Consider the following 24,441-nt stretch of genomic DNA (forward strand, 5'->3'; position numbering starts at 1 on the left):
NTGGTAGGGGGGATGCATTTGGGACCGGTAAGGTGGGGTGAATAGAAAAGGTTGGAAGAGAGTTTTGGAAAATGTTTTTCTTAAATTTTGAAGAAAAGTCATTTTTCTTAAATTTTAAAAAAATAAATTAATTTAAAAAATATTTTTCAAAACATCTTAGCAAACCAAATATAAAAAAATTTAAAAATATTTTCCATTCGTACCAAACACACTCGCGTGGAGAGTCCCACTGGCATAATTAGACAAGTCGTGGTGGAATAAAACATCAGTTCGTAATCTTATGAAAAGAATGTTTTCCATAAATGTAAGGACAAACTCCTAAGCAAGTGGAGACCACAACAAATAAATTAGTGGAAATTTCAAAAGATCTTTGATCACCATCTTCCCATTGCTATATTACGTAAATATTGAGTTCATCATCTAAATTTAAATATTTTTAATGTAATATATAATTTAGCATATGAAAAGTCAAAGAAAATTCAACATTATAATACATATAATAAAATTTAACTTTTTGTTAAAAATAATTTAAATGAAACAACCTTTCGTTAATGATTTCAACGCAATCATTTCTCTAAGTTATCATCTTCATATCAAACTATTGTTGCTATCATCTTCTTCTTTTTTATTCACGTGAGAAGTTAATAAAACGGATGAACGATCTTTAAAATTTATGTAATATTTCCTTTTTTATTTTGAGGATGACTGACGAAAATAAATTTGTTTGTTACAGTTAACTAACTCACAGATGTAGTGATGATTATTTTAGAAATAGTCATTTTTAAATTATTGAATATAAAAAGTGTATCATATACCCCACTTCCTTTTGTGTCGAGAAAACAGGAAGTGTTACTGTGGCTTAAGAGAAAAACTAAATAAAACAAATGAAAGTAGTTAAGACAGACATATCATATCTGAATGAAGACTTGATAAACATATCAGTTCCAACTTCTTTTGAACAAAGTAAAAAACCCACATAGTAGAGTCGCCCCTTGTTTTCTATTATGATAAATGTATACATAATGAAATGATTGTCTCTTGCGCACTAAATATCTTTTTTGTTCGATTGTTAAAATAAGAAATTTAGGATTTTTTATTCTTAATCAATTAGTGTCTATTTCATTCATTATCTTTTTTCTACGTGAGATTACGTTATTTAATTTGATTACGTGCATATTCATAGAATGAAGGTATTTCATTCTTAACTATCCATGATTTCGAGGATTTCACATCAAATGGATTCAGCTCTGATATCATGTCAAATTAGGTTAAGTATGGGCTTAGCTCACCAGTATCTGTGGTGGAGCTCAGTAATCATTATTTGTGCTTTGAAGAACTATTTCTAGCATGGAATTGTGCTTGCAATAAATTCTTTTTCATTTCAAACCTCAAACTAAAATGCTATAATAAATGAGGAAATCTCAATCATTCGATTACAATTCATATCAATAAAAAAAAAGCTTAAATATGATTAGTTTATTAGTTTTATCAAGTTAGTATTATAAAAATTAACCGATTACGTTATTGGGTGTGAATCAATTGCTTAGAACAAATTAAAAAAGAATTGAACATAAAAGACAATGGTTTTTGTTTTTATTTGTGGTTGCATATATATATTCTCAGAAATTGATTTACAAATAGTTCTTTCAATCGATTACGGTACTTATTTTTTTAGATTTAGAAGTAGGTAAATGCAAAGTAAAGAGATTAGAATCCAAAATAGCCAAATATAACATATGAAGATTATATATCTAGACACAAAGGGATAATTAATAACCCCTTTACAACAACAAATTAATCCCAAATGGCCAAATATAACATATGAAGATTATCTAGAAACAAACGGATATTTACAAACCCCTTTACAACAACAATCAAAAAGTTTTGTACCCCATCTCTTTTTTGTTTCTTTTCACCTTTAAATCTTCTACAAAAAAAGCTAATACAAAAAAAGGAAAAAGTTGACTTCTAAATTATATTTACCCAAATCTACAAGACAAGATATATAATATATTGAAAGTTAAAATTCTCTACACATGTAATAGTAGTGGATGAAGGTTGTTTTTCGATCTGAGGTTCAAGTCATGAGTATGCCGTGTTTTTTTTAAATAGGACAGAGATCATATACAATTTTAATTAGTCAAACTTTAATAATGTAGATATCAAACTTGATGGAATATCGAAAGAGTTTAAAATTCTCTGGGATCAACAAAGATAGAAAGACCAGGCCGTGATTTAGTCCAGTCACCCACAGACCCGTCACTATAGTCTTCCCCTAATCGTTTAATACACCATAAGTCCTCGGCGCATGATAGTTTTTTCCAGTGAGGAATTCCTAACTTAAGCGGTTCGCAGCTTGCTACTTCCGTCACCACCACTTCACAACCCGATTCAGCGGCTAAGTTATGGGCCAAATCACAAAGTGCCTTAGTTAGCTTAACGGATAATGGGCCTTCCCCGCCAAGCCCATACATAAAATGAAGCCCAAAAGGCCTGAAAACTTCGGGTACAGATGGAACCTTAAGCCATGGAAATGCCCGGTCCATTAAACGGGTCGTTTTGGCTAAACCCTTCGTCATCCTCGATGCGCCTCGAACTTCGAGCTTGAACACGTCCTTACAGTTCCATACACTGAGTACAGCCCATGACTCAGGCGGATTCGTTAAGAACTCGTTGATACCTGGCCAATGACATGAAAATGTACCTTTTGGAACTGCTAGAAAAGTACCTAAATTGAGTTTATTGTTGAGAATTGAATCCATGTCTTTTGGGAAAAACTCTGTGGTGGAGAATTTATGGCGATACAGAGTTTCGGCTTCAGTCGGGGTGAGTTTGAAAATGGTTACGGATTTTGAGATTTTGACCCGGTGAGCGAAAACGGGTTGCACCAGAATGGATGGAGTACGGAACTTGGCGTAACCGCATTTGTGTGTGAAGAGTTTTACAGAAGCTTGGTTATCGTTTTCAGTTGCTATATATGAATACTCAGCGCCATTTTCTCTGAACCATTCTTCCATCTTCCGTACCAATTTCAACCCTATTCCCTTTCTCCTGAAAAAAGAAAAACAAGATTCACATATTTGTTACGTATTGTTTGTTTGAGTTTCATTATACACAAATATTTTATGTTTTAATTTATTTGTCAAGAAAATAAAGAAAATTTTTGAATTTAATGGTCATATCAAAGTAAACAGAACCTGCAAAATGTTTTCAAATATCTTAAGTATATAACGCTAAAAAAATTAATAAAAAGCAAGATATACAGCATGCACGTGCACTGGGTACAACAATTATATGCACCAATTTTTTGTGTAGGTCCATTATGCTAAATGATATTATTCGAATTATGTGATTAGTTCAACTTAAGAAAATCAAACTAGCTAATATTCTAACACTCTTGAATAATAATTAAGATACATAAATTAAACTTTAGGGGTATAATTTGAACCATTATAAAAATCTTCTTATATGATATATTATAAACAACTCTATATTATATTATATTATATGTAGAGAGCCAAGTATAATACATATAATTTTATAATATAAAGAAAAAAATACTTTCTTAGTTATGATGAAAAATATAAAATTAGAAAAAGTAGTTACCGGTGATGAGGAGAGACACGAAGGCCTAAAATATAGGAAAGTTTAGTGAAAACAGGGAGGTGTTGTTGATGAGGCAATTTGGGGAAATCGTGATTGTTCCTCCACAGTCTCTTTCCACACGTAACGCTTTTGATACAACCTCTTATCATTCCTACTATTCCCCTGTTTTCTTCTCCCACTACTATCTCTGCCACCTATTAATCATCAAACCCAAAAAACTCACAATAAAATTCAAAGCTTGAATTCATCGAATTTAAATTCGAAATGATTTTACCAGCATGAGATACGCAGGCGAATGGCGAACTCTGCAAACTGGATCACCTAAAAGGTCAGTGAAAAGAGATAATTTTCCACTAGGACCAACTTCACATCTTCTTTCAACTTCTTCCACTTGTCTGCAATCTTTGTTCGCGTTGAATTCTCTGATTACTATTCTCACTTGTTCATTAAACGCCATCATCTTTCCTATTGAAATTTGAAAGTAAACTAATTAGAAATGCAGCTTTACTTACTTTTGAGAAAAGATAAATAGATTGGTGTATTTTACGTGACGTTGTAGCAGAGGAAAAACCTTTATTTCTATATTTTTGGGTGTCTCGTTAGAGAGTAGTTGGTTATAATTTGCAAAATTTGAATACTTTTCACAAGGATAATACCTTACTTCTTTCGATATAAATTGGCTGCCCACTCCCTTTTATACTCATTTTGGCCCTTCACTCTCTCCGTATTCCCTATAAATTTTTTGATGGCTAATTTACGATTTAATATTTGTTCTGTCCAACAATACTTATTTATAGTAGATTTTATATATTTTTTAAAAAATTGTAAATAAAAAAAATTATTTTTATTATATTATTACTTGAATATAATAAATATAATATCTTGAAAAATATAATAGAATTAATTATAAGGGTAAATTATGAACTAAATATAAAATTATGCATTGATATAATAAAATTGATAAGTATTGTTAGTCATCCCAAGATAGTACAACTATTATTGAAGGAAGGATAATGAATGACTCCTTTATAAGAGTAAATTATGAATTAAACGTAAAATCTATTTTCTCAATTCGCTTTTATTTGTCTATTTTGAATTAATTTGATATATAGTTTTAAGTATTAAATTTTTTTTTAAAAAATATAATCGTCATAAATTTTAAATAATAATAATTTTTCCCTCCTTACGATCCCTGAGTTATCGGCACGTCTCTCATTTTACAAATAACTGTAAGCATATAGTTAGGAACACATTTAAAAACTCCTATGAGATGGCGGATGACTTAGGCCTTTCATTTCAGGTGAAGTAAATTAAGATTAATTTCAAATACAGGTCAAAATGAAATAACAGTAAACTAATGAATAATATGAAAATAGTTTCATTAATATAGTTTTAGTGAAATACTTGAAAATTTTTCAGTCGACTATTTTAGAAACAAAAATCTAAGATGGGATGGTAGTGACTTTAATTTCTTATTGTCAGTGATTAATTTAGTCCTTAATTTAGATAAGTTTTTTTTTTGGCAAGTCCCTTTCGATTCCTTTTGTGCAACTCTTCAACTTTCTCATTGGAAGTGGTGAGTGGTGATCCTGCTAATGATAATGAAAGAATTAATTAATGCAATTAATTCTCACAAAAGTAGAATTTAATTTGAGTAATGATTATCAAGAAAGTGGAAGAAATGGCTGCGGAGTTTCGTTCCACCTGTACTTTTAATATCCATAATATGATAGACCCTATTTTGTAATCATTGCCCTTCACAATAAAGTTTATTAGTACTAGTTTGTTTTTACAAAAAATAAAATGTTTTCATTCTTAATACTATATGTATATATATATATTTAAATACTTAAATATTATTTTAAATATAAATGTTAATTAATTAAAATTATTTGATTTTTAATTTCTAATTCTATATTTAATTTATTTATAGACATGATAAACATACAATTTTAAATTACAATTTAATCAAATATTAAAAAAGTATATTAATTTAATAAAATTATTGTTTAAGTTTAAAAAATAAAATATTTATGTTTAATAATGGTGGTAATAGCAATAATTGTTTGGTGTTAAGGTTGGTAATGATGGTGGTGATAAGAATTAAGACGTAGGTAGTTAGTATTATAGTAACTGGTAATGATGATAACGATTGATAATGATGGTGAAGTTTGTTAATGTTAGTGGTGATAATAACGGTGATAATTGAAAAATAAGTGATGATTGGTAATGTGTTAATGATGATTTATAATAATACCGATTGTGATGATTAAGTTAGTTGACAGTAGAAATTGCAAATTTCTAATTTTGCTTGCGCTTGCGAGCATCATTTGCAACTGTGAATTTGTGATATGAGAGATTTTTTTTTCACCCATCTTTTGTCCTACAATATTTTCATTCCTTTTATCTGATTCCACTTCCATTCTTCTCAAATCCTCTTCCAAACCACACACACCAAGATCTTTCGCATAGTAGAAGAAAAGGACATAACACTAAAAGTAGTAAGACTAAAATGTGAGGTAATTAATACGTGTGACTTCTCAAAACTGGAAAAGTAAGTTAACGTTTGGCCATAAATTTTTAAAAATTCTTGGCAAATATTATTTGTGTGAAAACTTGGGTGAAATTTCACCATGTGTTTGCCAATAATATTTGGTAAACAGAAAAGGGTCAAAAATACCCTTGAACTATTCGAAATAGCTCAAATATACCCTTGAACTATATTTCGGCTCAAATATACCCTTCCCCTCAAAATATAGGGTCAAAAATACCCTTCTCATTAACAAGATCTGTTAAACGCCACATAGATGTCATGTGGATACCACATGACATGCTACATAAGCCAATAGAGTTCCACTCTTGCCACATATAAAATAAACTTACCACTAATTTCCCCCAATTTTCTCTATTTCCCTTAGAATTTAGAAACGATTTCATTGAAGAACATAGAACCCCTTTCCTTTAGAATTTATGTATTTTGTGAAATCGTTCTAAGGAAATGGAGAAATGAGGAAAAAGGGTTCTATGTTCTTCAGTGAAATCGTTTCTAAATTCTACGGAATATGGAGAAAATTGGGGGATATTAGGGATAAGTTTATTGGTCTACGTGATATGAGTGGAACTCTATTGGCTTATGTGGCATGCCATGTGACATCCACATGGCATCTAAGTTGTATTTAACCGATTCTGTTAATGAGAAGGATATTTTTGATCCTATAGTTTGACGATAAGGGTATATTTGAGCCGAAATATACTTCAAGGGTATATTTGAGCTATTTTTGATAGTTCAAGGATATTTTTGACCCTTTTCCGGTTTGGTAAATATATTTCACTTTTTTAGAAAAATATTATTTATACCCATAAGTTTTAAAAACTATCAAAACTAACCATAAGTTTGTATTACAAATCAATTGGATCTTCGTTACAAGAATAACTAATAGTGTTCATGACACTAGAGCAATGTGGTAATTTGGAGTTAGTCCAACAAGCATAATTCCATACATTGTGAAGTAGACAAAGCACATGACTTTTTTATCCTTAATCGATTGTTCATCATTTTCATCAATAACCATATCATCATTTGACATTCACTGGATATTTCGTCACTACTTTGGTGTTAACGTAAAAAATTATGTAATATAATGCAAGAAACAACTATAGAGGGTGTTTTTGTAAAAGATAAAAGTTTGGAGTAAAATTTCAATTTATAAAATATCCCAATAATGAGATTTGGGTCAAATACTAGAAAAAACTAATATTTGAAAATTTGGGATATTTGCCAAAAATATCTGTCAAATAATGACAAATTGTATGGACAAACACTAGTTACCAAATTTTTTTTCAAATATTATTTGGAAAATCTACGGCCAAATGGACCCTAATCACGAACATATGAAGTATATTCTAAGAATAGAAAATAATGAGGATATTAGGATGACTTGAGTGATTCTTCTAATGTGTTCCTTCTATTCTTCTGAGAGGATGATTTTTAGGTCAAAAAGTTGAATCACCACTTAAATGTAAAATGACTATAAATTTAAAATTGAAAAGGCTATTTAGTAGTACATTTGTAATTCTAGTATTGAACTTGAGACTGATTATAAGCATATTGATGTAAGGCTCGAGATTGATTATTAATCTTCTCAATAGTCATTATGAGAGTATCCCAGGTTATAGGATGGCTTGCCCTGGGGTGAGGTTTCGTAGACTGTTCAGTTATGAATAATTATGTTCAAGTTAATGCTAAATCTCTTCGAATCACCCAAGAAATGATCCTTCCAAATCTCTTTGGGCCATAATAAGCGCTCCTTCAATTTTGATTCAACTATGTATCACGATTTAAATTCGTCTCATTAAGCAAACCTGAGATTCTTTGAATTAGAAAAAGAGAATCCTAATTAAAACAAAAATGCTGACTATGTCCAACTTGCTTTTATTTGTTGATTTTATTTTATATTTAGAAAGTAACCCTCCCAATCTTTTTACATTTATTTTGAGAAAAAAAAACTAATATTACAATTGAATTAATATATTACAACGCACAAAACGGTCTGGACAATGATTGCATATTAAATGGAAATGTCATGATCATGGCCAAAAAATAAATCCACAATAAATATTGCTTATAAATAATTGCACCCCTTCCAATATATTTCGATGCAACTTCTTTTATTATTATATTATACTGTAGGTTACGATATTTTCAATTAGACCCTAATTAAAATTGTACTCTGCTTGATAATGACAACAAAATAATTGAGTCTATGTTTAAAAACATATTTAATTTTAAGAGAAAAGAAAGGAAAAAATTGAGAAGGAACTTGTAATTTTCCAGTTCCATATGTCACGTTTTTTTCTTTTTCATGTTTTTTAAGAAATGATAAATAAAAAGTATTTTCTACTAATTAAAGCTTTAACTTTTTCAATGTAATAATATTAATTATTATAATTAATTTTACGAGCAACATTAAAATACAAACTTATTAATTTTGTTTTAATTTTTTTTAAATTGTTAATGCTTGACTCAGATGTTTAACAACTAATATGAAATAGAGAAAGTACTAATTAGAATTCTCGCGGCCTTTCCGGCCAAATCAAGTCAATTTCACTAGTGAATTGACCTCAAGTCAATTTCACTAGTGAATTGACCTTCTTCCATTTATTCTTTTTCAATTTAATTAATTAATTAGTTAATTTAAATAATGAAAACGAAATCCGACTTTCCAAGTAAGTTCCATCACAAATACTGTATTTGTATGTCTTGATAGCATCATTCTTATATCATTTTTGTGTAAATTATTGTACTTTCAAACTTAGAGCTAATTAAATACTCTAAAACTTTGTAATAAAACTTTTCTATAGACCTCATACACTAATTAGGTGACATAGTTTTAGCCCATTATCAACTAATGACAATTATTGTTTACAAAATATCAGTTAGTGTTAGACCAAGACAAAATTTAACATCAGAGGGTTGGTACCACTTCTATTTGTGCAAATTAAAAATTAACACTAAAGTACATGATGATTGAGTTTTGAAAAAAATAAATTAATTTAAGCTTTGTCAAGCATGTACTATTGAATAGTATTTTTTCCTGTGCTAGAACTTTCGTGTAAATTAAAAAATATTTAAGAATTGGGTGCTGGTGATTAAAAATCATTAGATTCCATGACGAAAACCAACTGATCCAATTAATTTAGATAAACATAATATAAGATTAATTAGTGTTGGTGGATATATTAAAAATCATAGTTAAGAATTAAAATAAATAAATAAATATTTAGACCGAGACACAAGTATCTTGTTCCTTTGAATGACAATTCAAAATCTACTATATTATAATCTTCATCACTCCATCAATTTAACTCTTGAGTTATTACCTAGTATACAATAGTTTAACAACGTTGTATGACTTAAACAATTTTAGGTTAGTAAAAGAGTCAGAACTCTACTAAACACTTATTAGAATATCTTACTTTAACATAAAAGCATTTTCTTTTATACTTTTAAATTCTCATAAATCGCATGATTATATAGCTAAAAGGAATGAATTGAACCGCTTAAAATATCTTAAAGAGTTAAAAATGTAGTTGCTAAGTTATTTCTTTGGAAATTCTTATGATAAAATTTCTCGTAAAGATATTAGTACCAGGTAAATTTGTATTGACCAAATGAGAGAGAAGAAAATGGTGCAGTGATTAAATAGGGTGCTCACTCAGCCTCCGTAATATCTAACAATTATATGTTATACTTATAGAATACCAATACAAAAAAAAAAGAAGATTGAAGTAATCAATCCATGACTTGATACTAGTTAAATGTTATCTCCGTCACTTATATGTTTGATAGAACCAAAGATTCTCCCATGTACAATGATAGGTGCACGTTGATTAACCCACAAACTAATAAAATAGTTACATGAGGTTGATTATACCATCTCGACTAGATCAAACACTGTTGCATCTTAAGTCTTGAGAATTGGATTTAGCCCCTAGATTGGTGCGCAAACAAACGAAGAACAAAGCGTGTAGACTCCAGACAAGGGAGATAAACATTCATCCACTTCACTGTAAGGAAAGGGGCATTTTCGAAAGACTAAAAAGTTAACTTATGTAGATATAATGAAAACGTATGTTCAAAGGGAAGAAGAATCTTGTAGCTGCGGACCAAACATTGTTACTATGCTATGTCATGCTTTTAACCAAGAAAATGAAAAAGAAAATTCTAAAGTGTTATTCCTAGGTTGGATATTGGAAATAGATTTTGCATAAAATTAATTATATTAGATTTTGATTGTCCTTTCATCCCAGTCACAAGTCATTATTATATTACATTACTTACATAATTTCGATTTTTGCAAAGCCTGTTAGAGTTTTTTTTAATATACTCAGCCAAATAAAAAGAACTAAAAGATTCAACTACTGATAAACGTCTACACTTTATTATAGCTTAAATTGTTAATTTTATTTCCCTGTTGACCCATCATGCACAAGGTACAACTCTTTATTTAACTACATTAATTTCAAATTATAAACTCAAGTAAATATTAAAAAAATAGTTACATAAATTTAAAAAAATAATAAAAAATTACAACAATCATCCCATCTAGTCATTTGACTATGTTTTTATAATTTATTAAGTGCATGAAACAAAATATAGTTGAAAGGGCATCTTCTAATTTACACTTAATCCACTTGATCAGTGTCTATACAAATCATGTTTGACCATTTTCTATGCTTGTCATTTCTTCGAGAGTTCTTAGCAATTAAGGCTCATAAATTAATTAACATCATAAAAAATTTTGGTATGTATGTATAGATTGTCAATGTTTCATATGTCACAAGATCCAACACCAAATTAATCAAATATGTCATTATTTTATTTCTTTTTTCTTACATTTCTAAGTTAACTAACCCGTATCAAAATTTATATAGAGATAAACATGCTTAGAAAAGAAAAGAAAAGAAAAGAAGTGAAGATTATACATTTTATATTGGTGATGACAATGAGTGTACCATATTTTAAAGAATATATCCGACAATTAATTGTTCATGAAAATGATATTATTAATGTCATTACACTTAACGTGATGTCATCTTGATTAGTTTTAAGTAATCTTCATTTAATTATACTCTAAGAGTATATAATGTTCTACTAATTAATTGGAAAATTAGTTCACCTGAAATCTTACTATATATGAGCTACAATTTAAAAATGTTCAATGTTTTGGTCGAGACAAAAAAAATGCGACGACATTATAATATATTCCTAATTTATCGAAGAGAAAATAATTGCATATTTGAACATATAGTATAATGAATTAATCTTGAGACGTGTGATATTCTTCTTCCCTTTTTTGGGGTTTAACTATTTTTTCTTATCAATATTCAATTAGGGAGAAAATAAAAAAAATATTCCCTTTTGTTCAAAGAAATTTCTTCAATATATTTTTAAGCAATTTTAAAGAGTAATTTCTAGAATATATTTTTAAGCAGTTTTAATTTTTTAATTTCATCAAACGTAAGCATTTTTTTTAATTAAATATTTAATATATTTGTTGTTAGCTTTGAAAGAAATTATTTTTAAACAAAATAAAAAATTAGCGGGAGGAAATCACATTTGGGGTTGATATTTTTTACGCTAATTTTTTTAAATTGCTACTTATACTATTTTCAATTTATTTTTCGTGTCTGATATAATTTTTTGTGTTATGATCCGTTAGGATTTGATGAAACCTTTTAGTGATTTTTGTTAAATCTTCTTCTTCTTCTTTTCAGATTTTTTCTCAAATTTAGCTGATAAAATTTGTTAAAATTTTGATAAATTATATTAATGTAGTGAGGGAGATATTCGCGTATCAGCGTGAAAAGATTTTATTTCTTCATTTTATTTTTAGTTAGAATGTTATATTTTTATTATCTTTATAAGTTTTGACTAACAAAATATATTTAATAGACTATTTTAAATCTTTCTGAATCATCAATGTGCTATTATCAAGTCAATTAGTAGATGATAAAAATACCTAAGCACAATTATTGATCTTTGTTATGTTATTCTTTTGTCTGGGGACATGGACCACAATGAAGATTTGGTGTCACCGCAGACATACGAAGATATATTAAATTAAATAGTCAAACCAAATATTTATTCTTTTTTCTCTTGACATAAGGCGATGGGAAATAAATACTTTTTCAGTTCATATTTTGAGCATTTTTTAAAAAGAAAAAAAAAATCTTTCTTCAAAAGTAAAATGTATTTTCGATAAATTAATTTTAAAAACAATTGATACCTTGTTGGTTATGTAAATAATCATTTATTTTAAAACCAAATATAAATTAAACAGATGTTTGACTATATATAGATTTTAAATAATCTTTATTTTATTTAGAATTATTGGTGAATGGGAGTTAGAGTTGAAGATTGAGTTATATTGGGGTATAATTCTTTAACGAAAAATATTTAAAATAATGTACATACTTCAATATACTGAAATACAATTTCAGAAGCCAATTTATTTTTGGGAAAAGGGTCTGATATACCCCTCAACTTTGTCATTTGGAGCTGATATACCCCTCGTTATAAAAGTGGCTCATATATGCCCTTACCGTTATACAAACGGCTCACGTATACCCCTGCCGTTACAAAATGGCTCACATATACCCTTCATTTAACGGAAGTTAAAAGATTAGTTTTAAATTTATATTTATTACTTCTAATTTTTTTTAAAAAAAATTATTTATGAGTATATATGATTCTTCTATCAAAGTTCAAGGTATATTTTAATTTTTTTCATACATAAATTATTTTTTGACTTCTTTTATTATAATTATTTGAGTTTCTTATTCTTATTTTGTTTTTGTCTTTCATTCCTTAGTTTAAAGAAAAAAAAATTTAATTATTTTTTTTGTGTGTATTGTAATTTAATTTCGTATTCGAAGAAAAAATTTGGTCATCTACAATAAGTTTTACAAGAATATTAGTGAAACATAAATAAATTTGATTATCAAAATAATAATTATAAATTACTCATTGAAACAAAAAAAGTCAAAAAAAAATTTGTTTGACGAGGATTAAATTTACTCATATGGGATTATATTTTTTAGAAAAAAATAATAAAAATTTAGATTAAAATTTTTTTTTCCTTTCCGTTAGAGGAAAAGGGTATATGTGAGCCATTTGTTTACAAGTAAGGGTATATATGAGCCACTTTTATAACGAGGAGTATATCAAGTTGAGGGGTATATTTTAACCCTTTTCCCTTTATTTTTTGGAGGCAAATTGACCACTAGACAGAGTGTCTAACAGTCTTTTATTAGAAATAAAAAAAATCTTAATAGAAATACGCAAAAGTAAGGAGGCTATGCATTACCTTACTTTAAACATAAACTCAAGTTAGAATTTTATTTTTTACAGTCCAACGTTAATTTTAGAATAAAATATAAAATAATTCAAACAAATAAATAAACATTTTTTATGACTAGACAAAGCCTAAAAATAATATATAATATATGGACAGGAGGAGTACAACAAAGTTTTGTATGGAGGTAGTGCTCCTATAAGTCAAGGATTAATTATTATGAAAGATGAGCATGCCAGGATCAAATAATGATGAAATTATCGAAATGGTGTTAATGTATGATAAATACCATTAAACATATGATTATTTTGGTTTAATATCCTAACAAATTTCAAATAAAAAAGGTTATGCCGACAACGGATCGAATTATCATATACCCAAAAAACAAAATGTTAGATTATGTGTCTAATAGTTGTTATCGTAATTTAAGCAAACTAGGGCCACCTAATCATCATTAATTAGCATCACCATTTATAATAGTAATTAAAAAAACTTTACTTTTATATAAAAGAGAATATAGGCAACATATTCACAATTACAGTACTTACTATTTTTTTGTGCTGGAAATGTATATTGCAATTATGGGTAAATAGTGTGCATATTATTGTCCATGTCAAACTATAACTAATTAAATTTTGTTTCTATCAATAAAAAAACTTACAAACAGATTGTTCATCAAATTTTAATACAGATATTGTCTAATTTAATCAAGATTTCAAATATAAATTGATAATTTTTCCAAGAGTTTTATGTCATAGCGAAATTCGTACCACGAACCAAAGATGATTAAATCAAGGTCCGAACAAGTTTATATAACTAGCTAGGTGATATTATTTACTTATATATACTAGTTACAAGATTTAACTATTATAGATGAATATATTGATCTTTCCTCTAAGTATTAAATGCACAAGTACTCCCTCAACCTATGCCCAAAATCTCAGAGACACACTTATACTATACTAAGGTTCTATTACCTCCTGAACTTATTTTATTAATAATTTTCTACCCCTTTTCGACTTACGTGGCACTATCTTGTGGGCCCAACACTGGTTGACTTTTTCTTTCAAACTAGTGCCACGTAGGCCTAAAAGGGGTAGAAAATTACTTATAAAATAAGTTCAGGGGGTAATAGAACCTTAATATAATATAAGTGTGTGTCTGGAATTTCGAGCATAGATTGAGTGGATACTTGCGCATTTTTCCATAATAATATAATAACAATATCAATATATTATATACATAACTTGGTGGAACACATATATAGGTGTTGACCATTTAGTTTTTGGACTATTATGTAGTCAGTCTTTTGTCACTGAATCCTTCCATTGATCCATCCCCGCAAACACTGCTAGATCTGTCTGGTCAAATGGGTATTTGAGAACCCCAAAGTACAACAAGAGAGCTTAATATTTCCTCCGTTCAATATTAGATTGACATTTTCTATTTTATATGATAATTAAAAAATTATTAATAAATTAATTAATTTTACTCTTTTATCCTCTGTTCATATTAATTAGTTAGCCACTTAAAAAAAAAAAATTGAATCTTCAAAAATTGTTTAAACTTTCAAATGTCATATTAATTATGGGCATAATACATATATTAAATCCTATTCTTGGCTTCAAATTTTAATTTTAACCTCCAACTTTCATAATGCACAAACAAACATTTTAACTATCCAACTTTTAAATAAATAAATAGATTAGTCCTACATGGCAAAATACACGTAGGACACCACGTAGAACAAAAAATGACATGTAGGACATGTGTGTCTATTTGTTCAATTTTATACAAGTTTAAGTGTCTACTTGTGCACACCCAAAGTTTAAGGGCATCAATGTGATTTGAAGTCAAGTTAAAGGGCATATTTATGAATTATGCCTTAATTATATAGATTAAAAGAAAAACTAATTCTATTCAGTAATTGAGATTATATTTTCGTCAACACATTCTTATCACAAAAAACACTTGAATATGAGTTTTCGCTTCATCCATAATTAAACTTACACTCCAAGTAATACAATTTTTTTTTTGTCTTTTTCGAAATCTTTTGACTCCAAAATCTATTTTCGAACCTCCCACCTAACATTAGCTCAATAATTACACACCATATTACATTAGGAACCCGTAGAATAACAGACGTGACCTTTGGACAACACAAAAGTTAATGAAAAAAGAGTTTTAATCATTTTGCAGGTAGACAAAGATAATCTTTTCATTTAATTCTTCACCCCCCCAAAAAAAAAAAAGTTGATTTGTAACACAAAAATGACTAGGCAAATGTCCATAACGTACAGGTTTTGAGTGGCAGAAGAAAGAAAATATAAAGAGAGAAACATAAGATGGATAGATATAGTAAGGATATGTTTTGTACTATATTATAATTGAGGAGACAATATATACATGGACCTGTCTTTTCTAATTTTGGCCTTTCTTTAGTACTTCTGCCCTCATGTATGCCATGTGTCGAACACTTGGATACGGTCTTACCTTACCCAAATTCTCCTACTTTAGTTTAAAGTTTATGTATGTGCCAACTTTAACTTATAATATATGTAACCTCATAATATACAACTTTCTCACAAATTTCACTAAGTAAAGTGAATTTTGAGAAAGAATAAGATAAAAGAGATTGTTTTATAAAGACCTTTGTCTCAAATATAATTAATTAAATTAAAAGATCCTTATCTCAAATACAATTGCTTAAATTAAGTCTAGAAGAGGGTAAAGAACGATAGTGGAGAAAAGTATAGCAGCTAATTAAAAGAGCAATAACAATATAATGTAATAACTAAGCACAAGAAACACACATGATAGAAATATATAAGAATTCGAAGTTTATAGGGTAAAAAAATTATCAAAAATTTTAAAGGGGTATATCAATTTTTTTTTTAATCAAAAGGGCAAAATCGCTATTGACGCAGCGATTTTGTTCAAATCTTTTATCTTTTTTTAAAAATAAAAAATAAAAAAATCAGGCAGCGATTTTATTAGATTTTTTTTTTTGGAAAATCGCTGTCTCAACAGCGATTTCTGTGGAACTTTTTTTTTCTTTTAAGATCACTGCCATCACTGCCTTGGCAGCTATTGTAGTACAATATTTTTAAAAAATTATAGCTGCCAATTATTTTTAAAAAAATTATTTAATGTTGGTGAATTTTTTAAAAAATAATTAAAATCAGCATTTTTATAAAAAAAGTTTTTTTCTTTTTAATTAAAAAAATCGCTTCTAGTAAATTTTCCTTTTTGAGAATATCGTTGCCAATTATTATTTTTTTAAAATCGTATTAAATGTTGGTGATTTTTCTTTTTTGATTTTGATCAAACTAAAAATCGCATTACAATTTTTAAATCACTGCAATTGCAGCATTTATATGTTAAAAAAATTAAAAAACAGCATTTTAGTGAAAAAAATTTCTTGGCACCTATTTTCGTGATTTTTTAAAATAAAAAGTCGATGCTTGGTGGAATTTTTTTTAAAAAAAAATAAATGAGTGCTAATTTTTTTAAAAAAATTGTATAATTATTTTTTAAAATTAATTCACCAACATTTAATACAAACTTTTTAAAAATAATTGGCAGCAATATTTTAATAAAAGTTATTTAAATAAAATAGCTGCCAAGATTTTTAAAAAGAAAGAAAGAAAAAAAATGCAACAAATATAAAAATTTCCCACTTAAATCGCTGCCTAGGCAGCGGTATTAAAAAAAATAATTTTTAAAATGAAAACGCTACAGTCAAAGCGATTTTATTTTTATAAAAAGAATTGCCAAAATGCTACCCATGCAGCGATTTTCTTTGGAAAAAAAATTTAGCCAATATCGCTGGTAGGTCAGCAATTTTGAGCTTTTAGTGAAAACATAATCGCTTCTGATGTAGCGATTTAGCCCTTTTGATTTAAAAAAAAAAAGTCGTACTCCTTTGAAATTTTTGACTTTTTTTTTGCCCTTTGGGCTTCGAGCTCAAATATATAACAAGAATAAGACTATGAGAAACAACAATTCACTGTCTGATATCTTAATTTGTGACCTCCACACTCTCATATCTATAATTATGTCTTTAATAAGTTGTAATTGTTATGTCTTCTTATCGGGATTTATGCAGTTTTGATGATTTAGAAAGAAAGATGAAGTACATCAGTCAATACGGTCCAAAAATACATTGTAGTTAAATTTGGGGCAAGCTCTTATAATGAATAAAGACAAGTGAATTGAAAAATCAAGGAATGGATGAAGTTAGTTTTGTGATAAATCTCAAGTAAATTAACATCGAGTGAATGAAAGAGAAAGAATCATCGAGTTTGAATTAAAGAAGGAATCTCACTTGAAGTAAAACTCTTCAAGTGACTTGTGAATAAAACCGTTGGAGTTCAACTATAAACACAAAAGAATCAAGAAGTTTGATTTGAAGAATGAGTCTAAAATCACAAAAAAGTCAGAATATAAATGTTAGAATCATATAAAAGAAAGGAAAGCGGCAGGAGGAGTCCAAGTCAAAATAGAATTCAAAAAATAAAAGAAGTAACCTAGGATAAATAGAATTCTAGAAGCCCGAATGAAGTAAAACTCGACAAGGAACGGTCTATAAATAAAGGTGAAGTCGTCCAAAATAAGTGTGGACTTACAAAGCAAAAAGGACAATATAAAAACTTGACTTCGCAAGTGCTACCACTAAGCTGAAGGAACATATCGAAGAACCTGATCCTTTTGCAGGGTTTATGTGTTAGGAGTTTTTTTTTATTGAGTATTGATGTAGTCTTAGTTCAATGACTTATAAACTTAATTAAGAATGTTGTCTTTAGGTTGTGATAACTCGAAGAGTTGGAAAAGCATACCTTGGGAGGTTGTGTTAAAGTTTAGGATTTAGAGTTAGATCCTAGGGTTACAAGAGTTGTAATCTGAATCTTGTTTGCAACAAATTTTAGTAAGCGCGAAAAATTAACTGCAAGAAAAATAAAAGAAAAATGTGATTTTTATTAATGAATTGTTGTGAGTACAATTCCGTTGTTATCTTGATTCTCTCTCCTAAGTTTCTCCGTGATTCGAGGGCCCTCAATAGCGTATTTCTCGAATTGTTGGATGATGTAGACCTCTTTGAGATGTTGTCGATCTCCGGAACGACGAAAAGCGCTTCGTCATTTCAGGTCAATCTCCGGGAAGAACTCAGTTGACCACTCTTTTGAAGAGTTGTGAGATTGATGTTGTAGCTTTCTCCAATTTGCTGAATGTTTGTTGAAGAGTTTTCTTCATTCCCCCTTTAAATGTCATGTCCATCCCCCATTTATAGTTGTACGGGGTGGACAAGGTTGCTTGTGATTGGTCAAAGAATGTCATTTTGACACTTGGTGTGATTCGTTCTTGCATTTGACTACTACCACCTCATTTGGACATGTGGCGTCACCTTGTTGGTCTTCGATGTCTACTCACTGTGACACGTGACATGAGTTTGGGCTTCAAGGTAAAATGGACCTTGGACTTGAATTTAATAAAAATGGACTTATTTATTTGTAAAGCCCAAACTAAGGGAAAATGCACAAGTACCCCCTCAACCTATGCTCGAAATCTCGGAGACACACTTATACTATACTAAGGTCCTATTACCCCCCCCCCCCCCTCGAACTTATTTTATACGTAATTTTCTATCCCTTTTTGGCCTACGTGGCACTAGCTTGAAAAAAAAGTCAACCAATGTTAGACCCACATGATAGTGTCACATAGGCTAAAAAGGGGTAAAAAATTATTAATAAAATAAATTCAGGGGAGTAATAGGATCTTAGTATAGTATAAGTGTGTCTCTGAGATTTCGGGCATAGGTTGAGGGGGTAGTTGTGCAGTATCCCCCCAAATTAATTATTCAACCCAAATAAACATGGATTTGATCCAAAATTTGTATGAATTAAATCCAATTAAATTTGTGTGTTTACAAATCCATGACTTGAAGTTTAGGAATTAGAATTAGTTCCTATGATTGCAAGAGTTGTAATCTAAATCCATAACTTGAAGTTAAGGAATTAGAGTTAGTTTCGTAGGTTGCAAAGTTTGTAATCTATTTTCTGTCCAGTCTCACTGATTTAGTCAAGTTGGAGTTAAATTTTGTAGGGTATAGGTCGTGATTTTCTACACCTTTCGAGCCGGGTATTTTCCACGTAAAATATTACTCCCTTCGTTTCACAAATAATGATCTGGTTTGACTTGTCACGGAGTTTAAGTGTATAAAGAAGACTTTTATATTTTGTGGTCCTAAATTAAAGTTAGATTAAATGTACAAAATTGTCCATTGATCTTGTGGCCTTAAACATGCCACGTGAAAAGCTGAAATTAAAATGCTACAAAAAAAATAGGTCATTCTTTTTGAAACAAACTAAAAAGGATAGGAAGTCATTCTTTTTTAAAAGGAGGGAGTATGTTCTTATTGTTCTTACTGTTACATTGAAACACATTAGGAAACTTGTATCATTCATGGACGAATCTAGTAAATTACTAGGTCGTGTAGATTATCACTTGTCTAATCACCTCTCCTCAATACTTTATCATCATACTTATACCTCTCCTTGTACGTACCCACTACATCCAGCCTCTCACACTTCTTCACTATAGCCTTTGCATTTCATCTTATCACATGCCCAAACAATCTAAACTTCATTCTCATTATCGTGTCCAATATAGAGGCAATCCCACTTTGCTTCAGATATCCTCATTGGTAATCCTATTGCTTTTAGTATATCTACGCACCCATCTAACATCATCATTTTTGCAATCAACATCTTCTAAAAAATGAGAATATTTTTTACTAGCCACCATTTTACCTAGTATAACAAAATCGATCTTACCATTACTAAAATATTAACATAAAAAACTTTAACAATATTTTCTTGATTATTACTCATGATGGAAAATAGACTGATTCATATCAACCTAGATGGATCAATTCAAGAAATGAGTTGTGAGTTAGCCACGCCTAAAGTGTGCTCGGTCTAAATGAAAGTCAAATAATTGGTCATAATATAATACGTCCAACCGTCTAAAGTGTACGATAATTTTATAATTTTAAATTTAAATGAATTCAAAAAAAAAGATACATATTTTTACTCACCTTAATGAGATAATTTTAACTTGAATTTTTATGAATTATCTTATGATATAAGTTTCTTTAGTTAAAATAAAAAATAAAGTGTTTTTATAAAATAATTTTTAAATTTTAGGTTCCGTCAAATATTGTTATAAAAACTGAAATAGTAAAAGTACTACTAATATATTTCTTTTATTTCAAAATACTTGTCATGATTTTTTTTGAGATAGTTAAAATAATTGAAATTTAGCTAATATTTTAAAACATGACTTTATATCATATTAATATGAGAAAAATTATAACTTATTGAAATTAATATATAATTTTTAAATAACTAAATTTTAATTTTAAAATATTAAATTATTTTAATTTATTTTAATTTTGAAAATTAATTAAATTGATCATCGAAAATTAATAGATATGGAAAAGCATATAAGTTAGTGATTCTTTGTCCTTTCTGTGATGAGATGCATGCATGCTCCATCACCAACAGCAGCTATCCATCAGCCACTTTCAGCGGCTTGGGCCATTCCTTTATCCCACACATCCACTCAAATGACCTTTAATAGCCATCACGTATATGTTTTGTTCGAATTAATTTAAGATTTAAATTTTATAAATTTAATTTGTAATAATTTTTATATTAAACACATTAAAATTTTATGAATTTAATCTTAACTAAAGTTTTAGTGAATTTTTATATATGAATTTTAGTTATACTCTATATTAAAAATACTGAATTCATATGAATCAGATAATATAATGTTACGTCCGCCCTTGATACATTTGTACTTACCATTACACATGGAGTAATATGTGCATATGGTCGAATTTCTTTTTACAAGTTTATGATTTTTACATTACACATTGTCGAGGGACCAGCTGGACCATTCATTACCTCTGCACTCAAAAGTCATATCCTAATTTTAATATCTTTTAGCAATGTTTACACTTTTATATTCTTTTTATATTTATAATATAAATAAGTGTTTCATGTCTGTGCTAAATATGGTAAAATTTTCAATCGGTTTGTCACATGTTCCATATTTTATGGTTGAAATGTGGTAGATTTTCGAATTGGAACGCAGTAAGATATGTTGCAAGATTTTAGTTGATGTGATTAGTGCATAGAAACATGAAGCTCAATCACAGCCTTTTTGCCAAAAAGAAAAAGAAAAGATATGTAAATAAGGGATTGTTTGGTTTGGAAATAAGTTACATAGGGGCGGAGCTAGCATAAAATTCGGTGAAAAATATGAGTACTATTTATACATGGTTAACATATTTTTATGTATGTATAATAGATGTCGAGTCCTTTCGATTACTTCGTAGTTTACTTTTTCAGATTTTGAACCCCCTTCTTAAATACCCTAGCTTAGCCACTGTACATATATGAGGAACATTTGTTATCTCTTATATTCACATTAGCAAACCAGAAAAAATAATAGAAGATGAAAGAAAAACACAAAGAAAATTTCGAGTTCACAGATTTCACTGTGTGTCCTTAAGAAATTTAATCCCCTCAAGTATCCAAGGTTGCAAATTAATTCCTCCTAAGATAAAACGGAATAACCATTAAAGACGTAGCGGTACCTCAAACTTCAATAATTTCAACGAACTCAAAATGACAGCAACGAATCATACACACAGACACGATCGATCGATTTTGTTTTGTAAGAAATGTATGCAAAAGAGGTAAGAATTCTATGCTGAAAAATGAGAGACAACCTCTCTATTTATAGCCAACAAAGGGTAAAGGTCACAACCTTAGTAAAGAAGGCAAACTTTCAGAAAGGTTACAACTCTTTGAAAAAGCACAACCTTTCAAACGGTCACAACCTTTCATAAAGGTCACAACCCTCTGACAAAGTGGCAATCCTTCAGGAGAGTCACAACCCTTCATTTCCTGTTCACACCTTGAAAACCCAACACCATTATCAATAGCGATCGTCGTCTTCACTATTATTATCAACAATTACTAGGATATATCTTAATTGTCAATCACCTTCACCAACATTACTATCATCGTCACCAACTATCACCAAAACATCGTTATTCACCACATATTTTTCAATCATCTCTATCAACAGTGACAACTGACAAATATTCATATCAATCAACTTTATCATCGTAACTACTACTCTCAACCATCAATATCACGTTAGTTACTACATCATCAATCGTCTCCACTACTATAACTCCACCACAATCACTATTTTGTATTTTTAATATTTAATTAATTTTTTAATTTGAATTTATACTTATATGTTTACAAAGAAATAAATTATGCATATTCATATGTGAAAATACAATCAATTTTAATTACTAGAGTTCAGATTTACAAACAATATTTTAATTAATATGGGTGTGCATTCAGATTTTCAGACATTTTAATTTTAATGTAAACAAGTGATGACTGAGGCAGGAGCTTATTTAGAATTCTTAAAACTTATGGGGCTGACTTAATATCTAAAAAAAAGGAAACTCCAATTTTCGTTCTAATTAAACAACTAAAAGATTGACTCTCTCTCTCCTCTCATTTTTTTAGCAAATAAGTTTACTATAATTATGTATAAATGATCTCAAAAGAGTTAAATGATAGCAATATTATCAATCCAATTAGAAAAATAGAAATAGAAACAACTTTATGCAACAACAAAGTAGAAAATTTAGGTGAAAATCGATAAAAATTTGATTTGATGAAACTCAAAGACAAGATATAAATAATGGAGCTTTTACATTTATTTTTATAGCTTCAGATTTGCAGATTTAATTTGTGTATAAAGAGATGAAAAATATATTTGGTCCATTAGGCGTATCGATTTGCTTGCAATAAATTTTAAAAGGAAACTAAGATGTAATCACAAGTAAAATATGAAAAAACATACTTTTATTAATAAATAGGTACAAATTGTTTATTCCTTAGTTTTTCTCTCTCTTTAGATTTCTCTTTTCTCTTTAGATTTTTTTGTTATTAGAAAGTCGTTAGTGAGCGTATTTCTTAAACTGTGATGACTGTGATGATTTGCGCTTGCTTCATATTCACTTGATCTCTATTGATTTTTTATGAATATTTCATAAATTTATGAAATATTTGAAATGTCAAAATATAATATTTTTTAGATAGGCATGAAGTAGGATTTAGGATTGCCTAATAGTCTCCAAAACTCCAAATTTTAAAATCTTAAATCTAAATATCATACCGAATATTCAACTAATACCAAATAACAAAAAATCTTAATTCAATTTGATGATTTAATTTTCGATATTTCACGCCCAACTTAAACGAAGAAACCAACCAGTTTCCTACCCCTTCTCAGCTAATGCTTCACATCATAGTCCATAAAGGTGAAATTATTTACTATAAGATTTATTTGACTAATTGTTAAGCACAAAAACAGTAGAACAAATTATTAATTGTTAAGTGTGAAAAAAATATTATATCTAAGATTGGGGTGGGGGTGGGGAAGATAATGTAGTGCAAAAGACAAATTGTTTCTGGAACGAAAAACATTGTTGTATGGGCTTTTTTTCGATTTTAGTTTAGGGGATCAGCCCTCTAAAAATGCTAAAAGCTTCCATGTTTTGAAAAGGATAGGAGTAAGAGTGTGTTCAGTGTGATTGAAAATATATTTTCCCTAAAAATAATTTATTTTATGTTCGATATGTAAGTAAGAATAGTGATAAACTATATAATTTCAACAATAAATAAAGCGGGGTAAGAGTGAGGGGAGGTGGAATGGGAATTATTAAGGTGATGTGAAGATGTTAGGTGTTAAAAGGAGATCTAAAACACAATTATTATAAAATATTATTTATAAAACTTGATTTTTTTTTAATTTTTAGTACGATTTTTTATTTTTATGTATTTAAAATAATAATTTTAAAGATCAATTAGATATAAAA

At 28.7% G+C, this 24,441-nt stretch overlaps 1 protein-coding gene across 4 annotated transcripts; it reads right to left on the reverse strand.

Moving 5' to 3' along the window:
- Positions 1–1,794: 1,794 nt before the first annotated feature.
- Positions 1,795–4,334, reverse strand: LOC107009543 (probable N-acetyltransferase HLS1). Of its 4 annotated transcripts, none has more exons than XM_027914396.1 (4): positions 4,263–4,334; positions 3,881–4,071; positions 3,607–3,800; positions 1,795–3,051 (listed from the first exon to the last, which is right to left on the reverse strand). In XM_027914396.1, exons 2-4 carry the CDS (start codon positions 4,064–4,066, stop codon positions 2,190–2,192), a joined length of 1,242 nt encoding a protein of 413 aa, XP_027770197.1. In that variant the 5' UTR covers positions 4,067–4,071; positions 4,263–4,334; the 3' UTR covers positions 1,795–2,189. The 4 variants fall into 4 exon arrangements, with proteins under 4 accessions (XP_027770197.1, XP_015064373.1, XP_027770196.1 ...); XM_015208887.2 differs by having other exon boundaries at positions 4,178–4,265; XM_027914395.1 differs by lacking the exon at positions 4,263–4,334 and adding an exon at positions 4,154–4,255.
- Between the last annotated feature and the right edge of the window lie 20,107 nt (positions 4,335–24,441).

This window comes from Solanum pennellii, chromosome 2 (genome assembly GCF_001406875.1).
Source record: "Solanum pennellii chromosome 2, SPENNV200".
Lineage (NCBI taxonomy): Eukaryota > Viridiplantae > Streptophyta > Magnoliopsida > Solanales > Solanaceae > Solanum > Solanum pennellii.

Excerpts from the sequence above, each read along its gene's own strand:
- LOC107009543 (XM_027914396.1), bottom strand. The coding sequence starts at position 4,066 with ATGATGGCGTTTAATGAACAAGTGAGAATAGTAATCAGAGAATTCAAC. Across the intron at positions 3,801-3,880 it reads CGCCTGCGTATCTCATGCTG|GTGGCAGAGATAGTAGTGGG; the intron begins GTAAAATCATTT and ends GATGATTAATAG. Across the intron at positions 3,052-3,606 it reads CGTGTCTCTCCTCATCACCG|GAGAAAGGGAATAGGGTTGA; the intron begins GTAACTACTTTT and ends TTCTTTTTTCAG.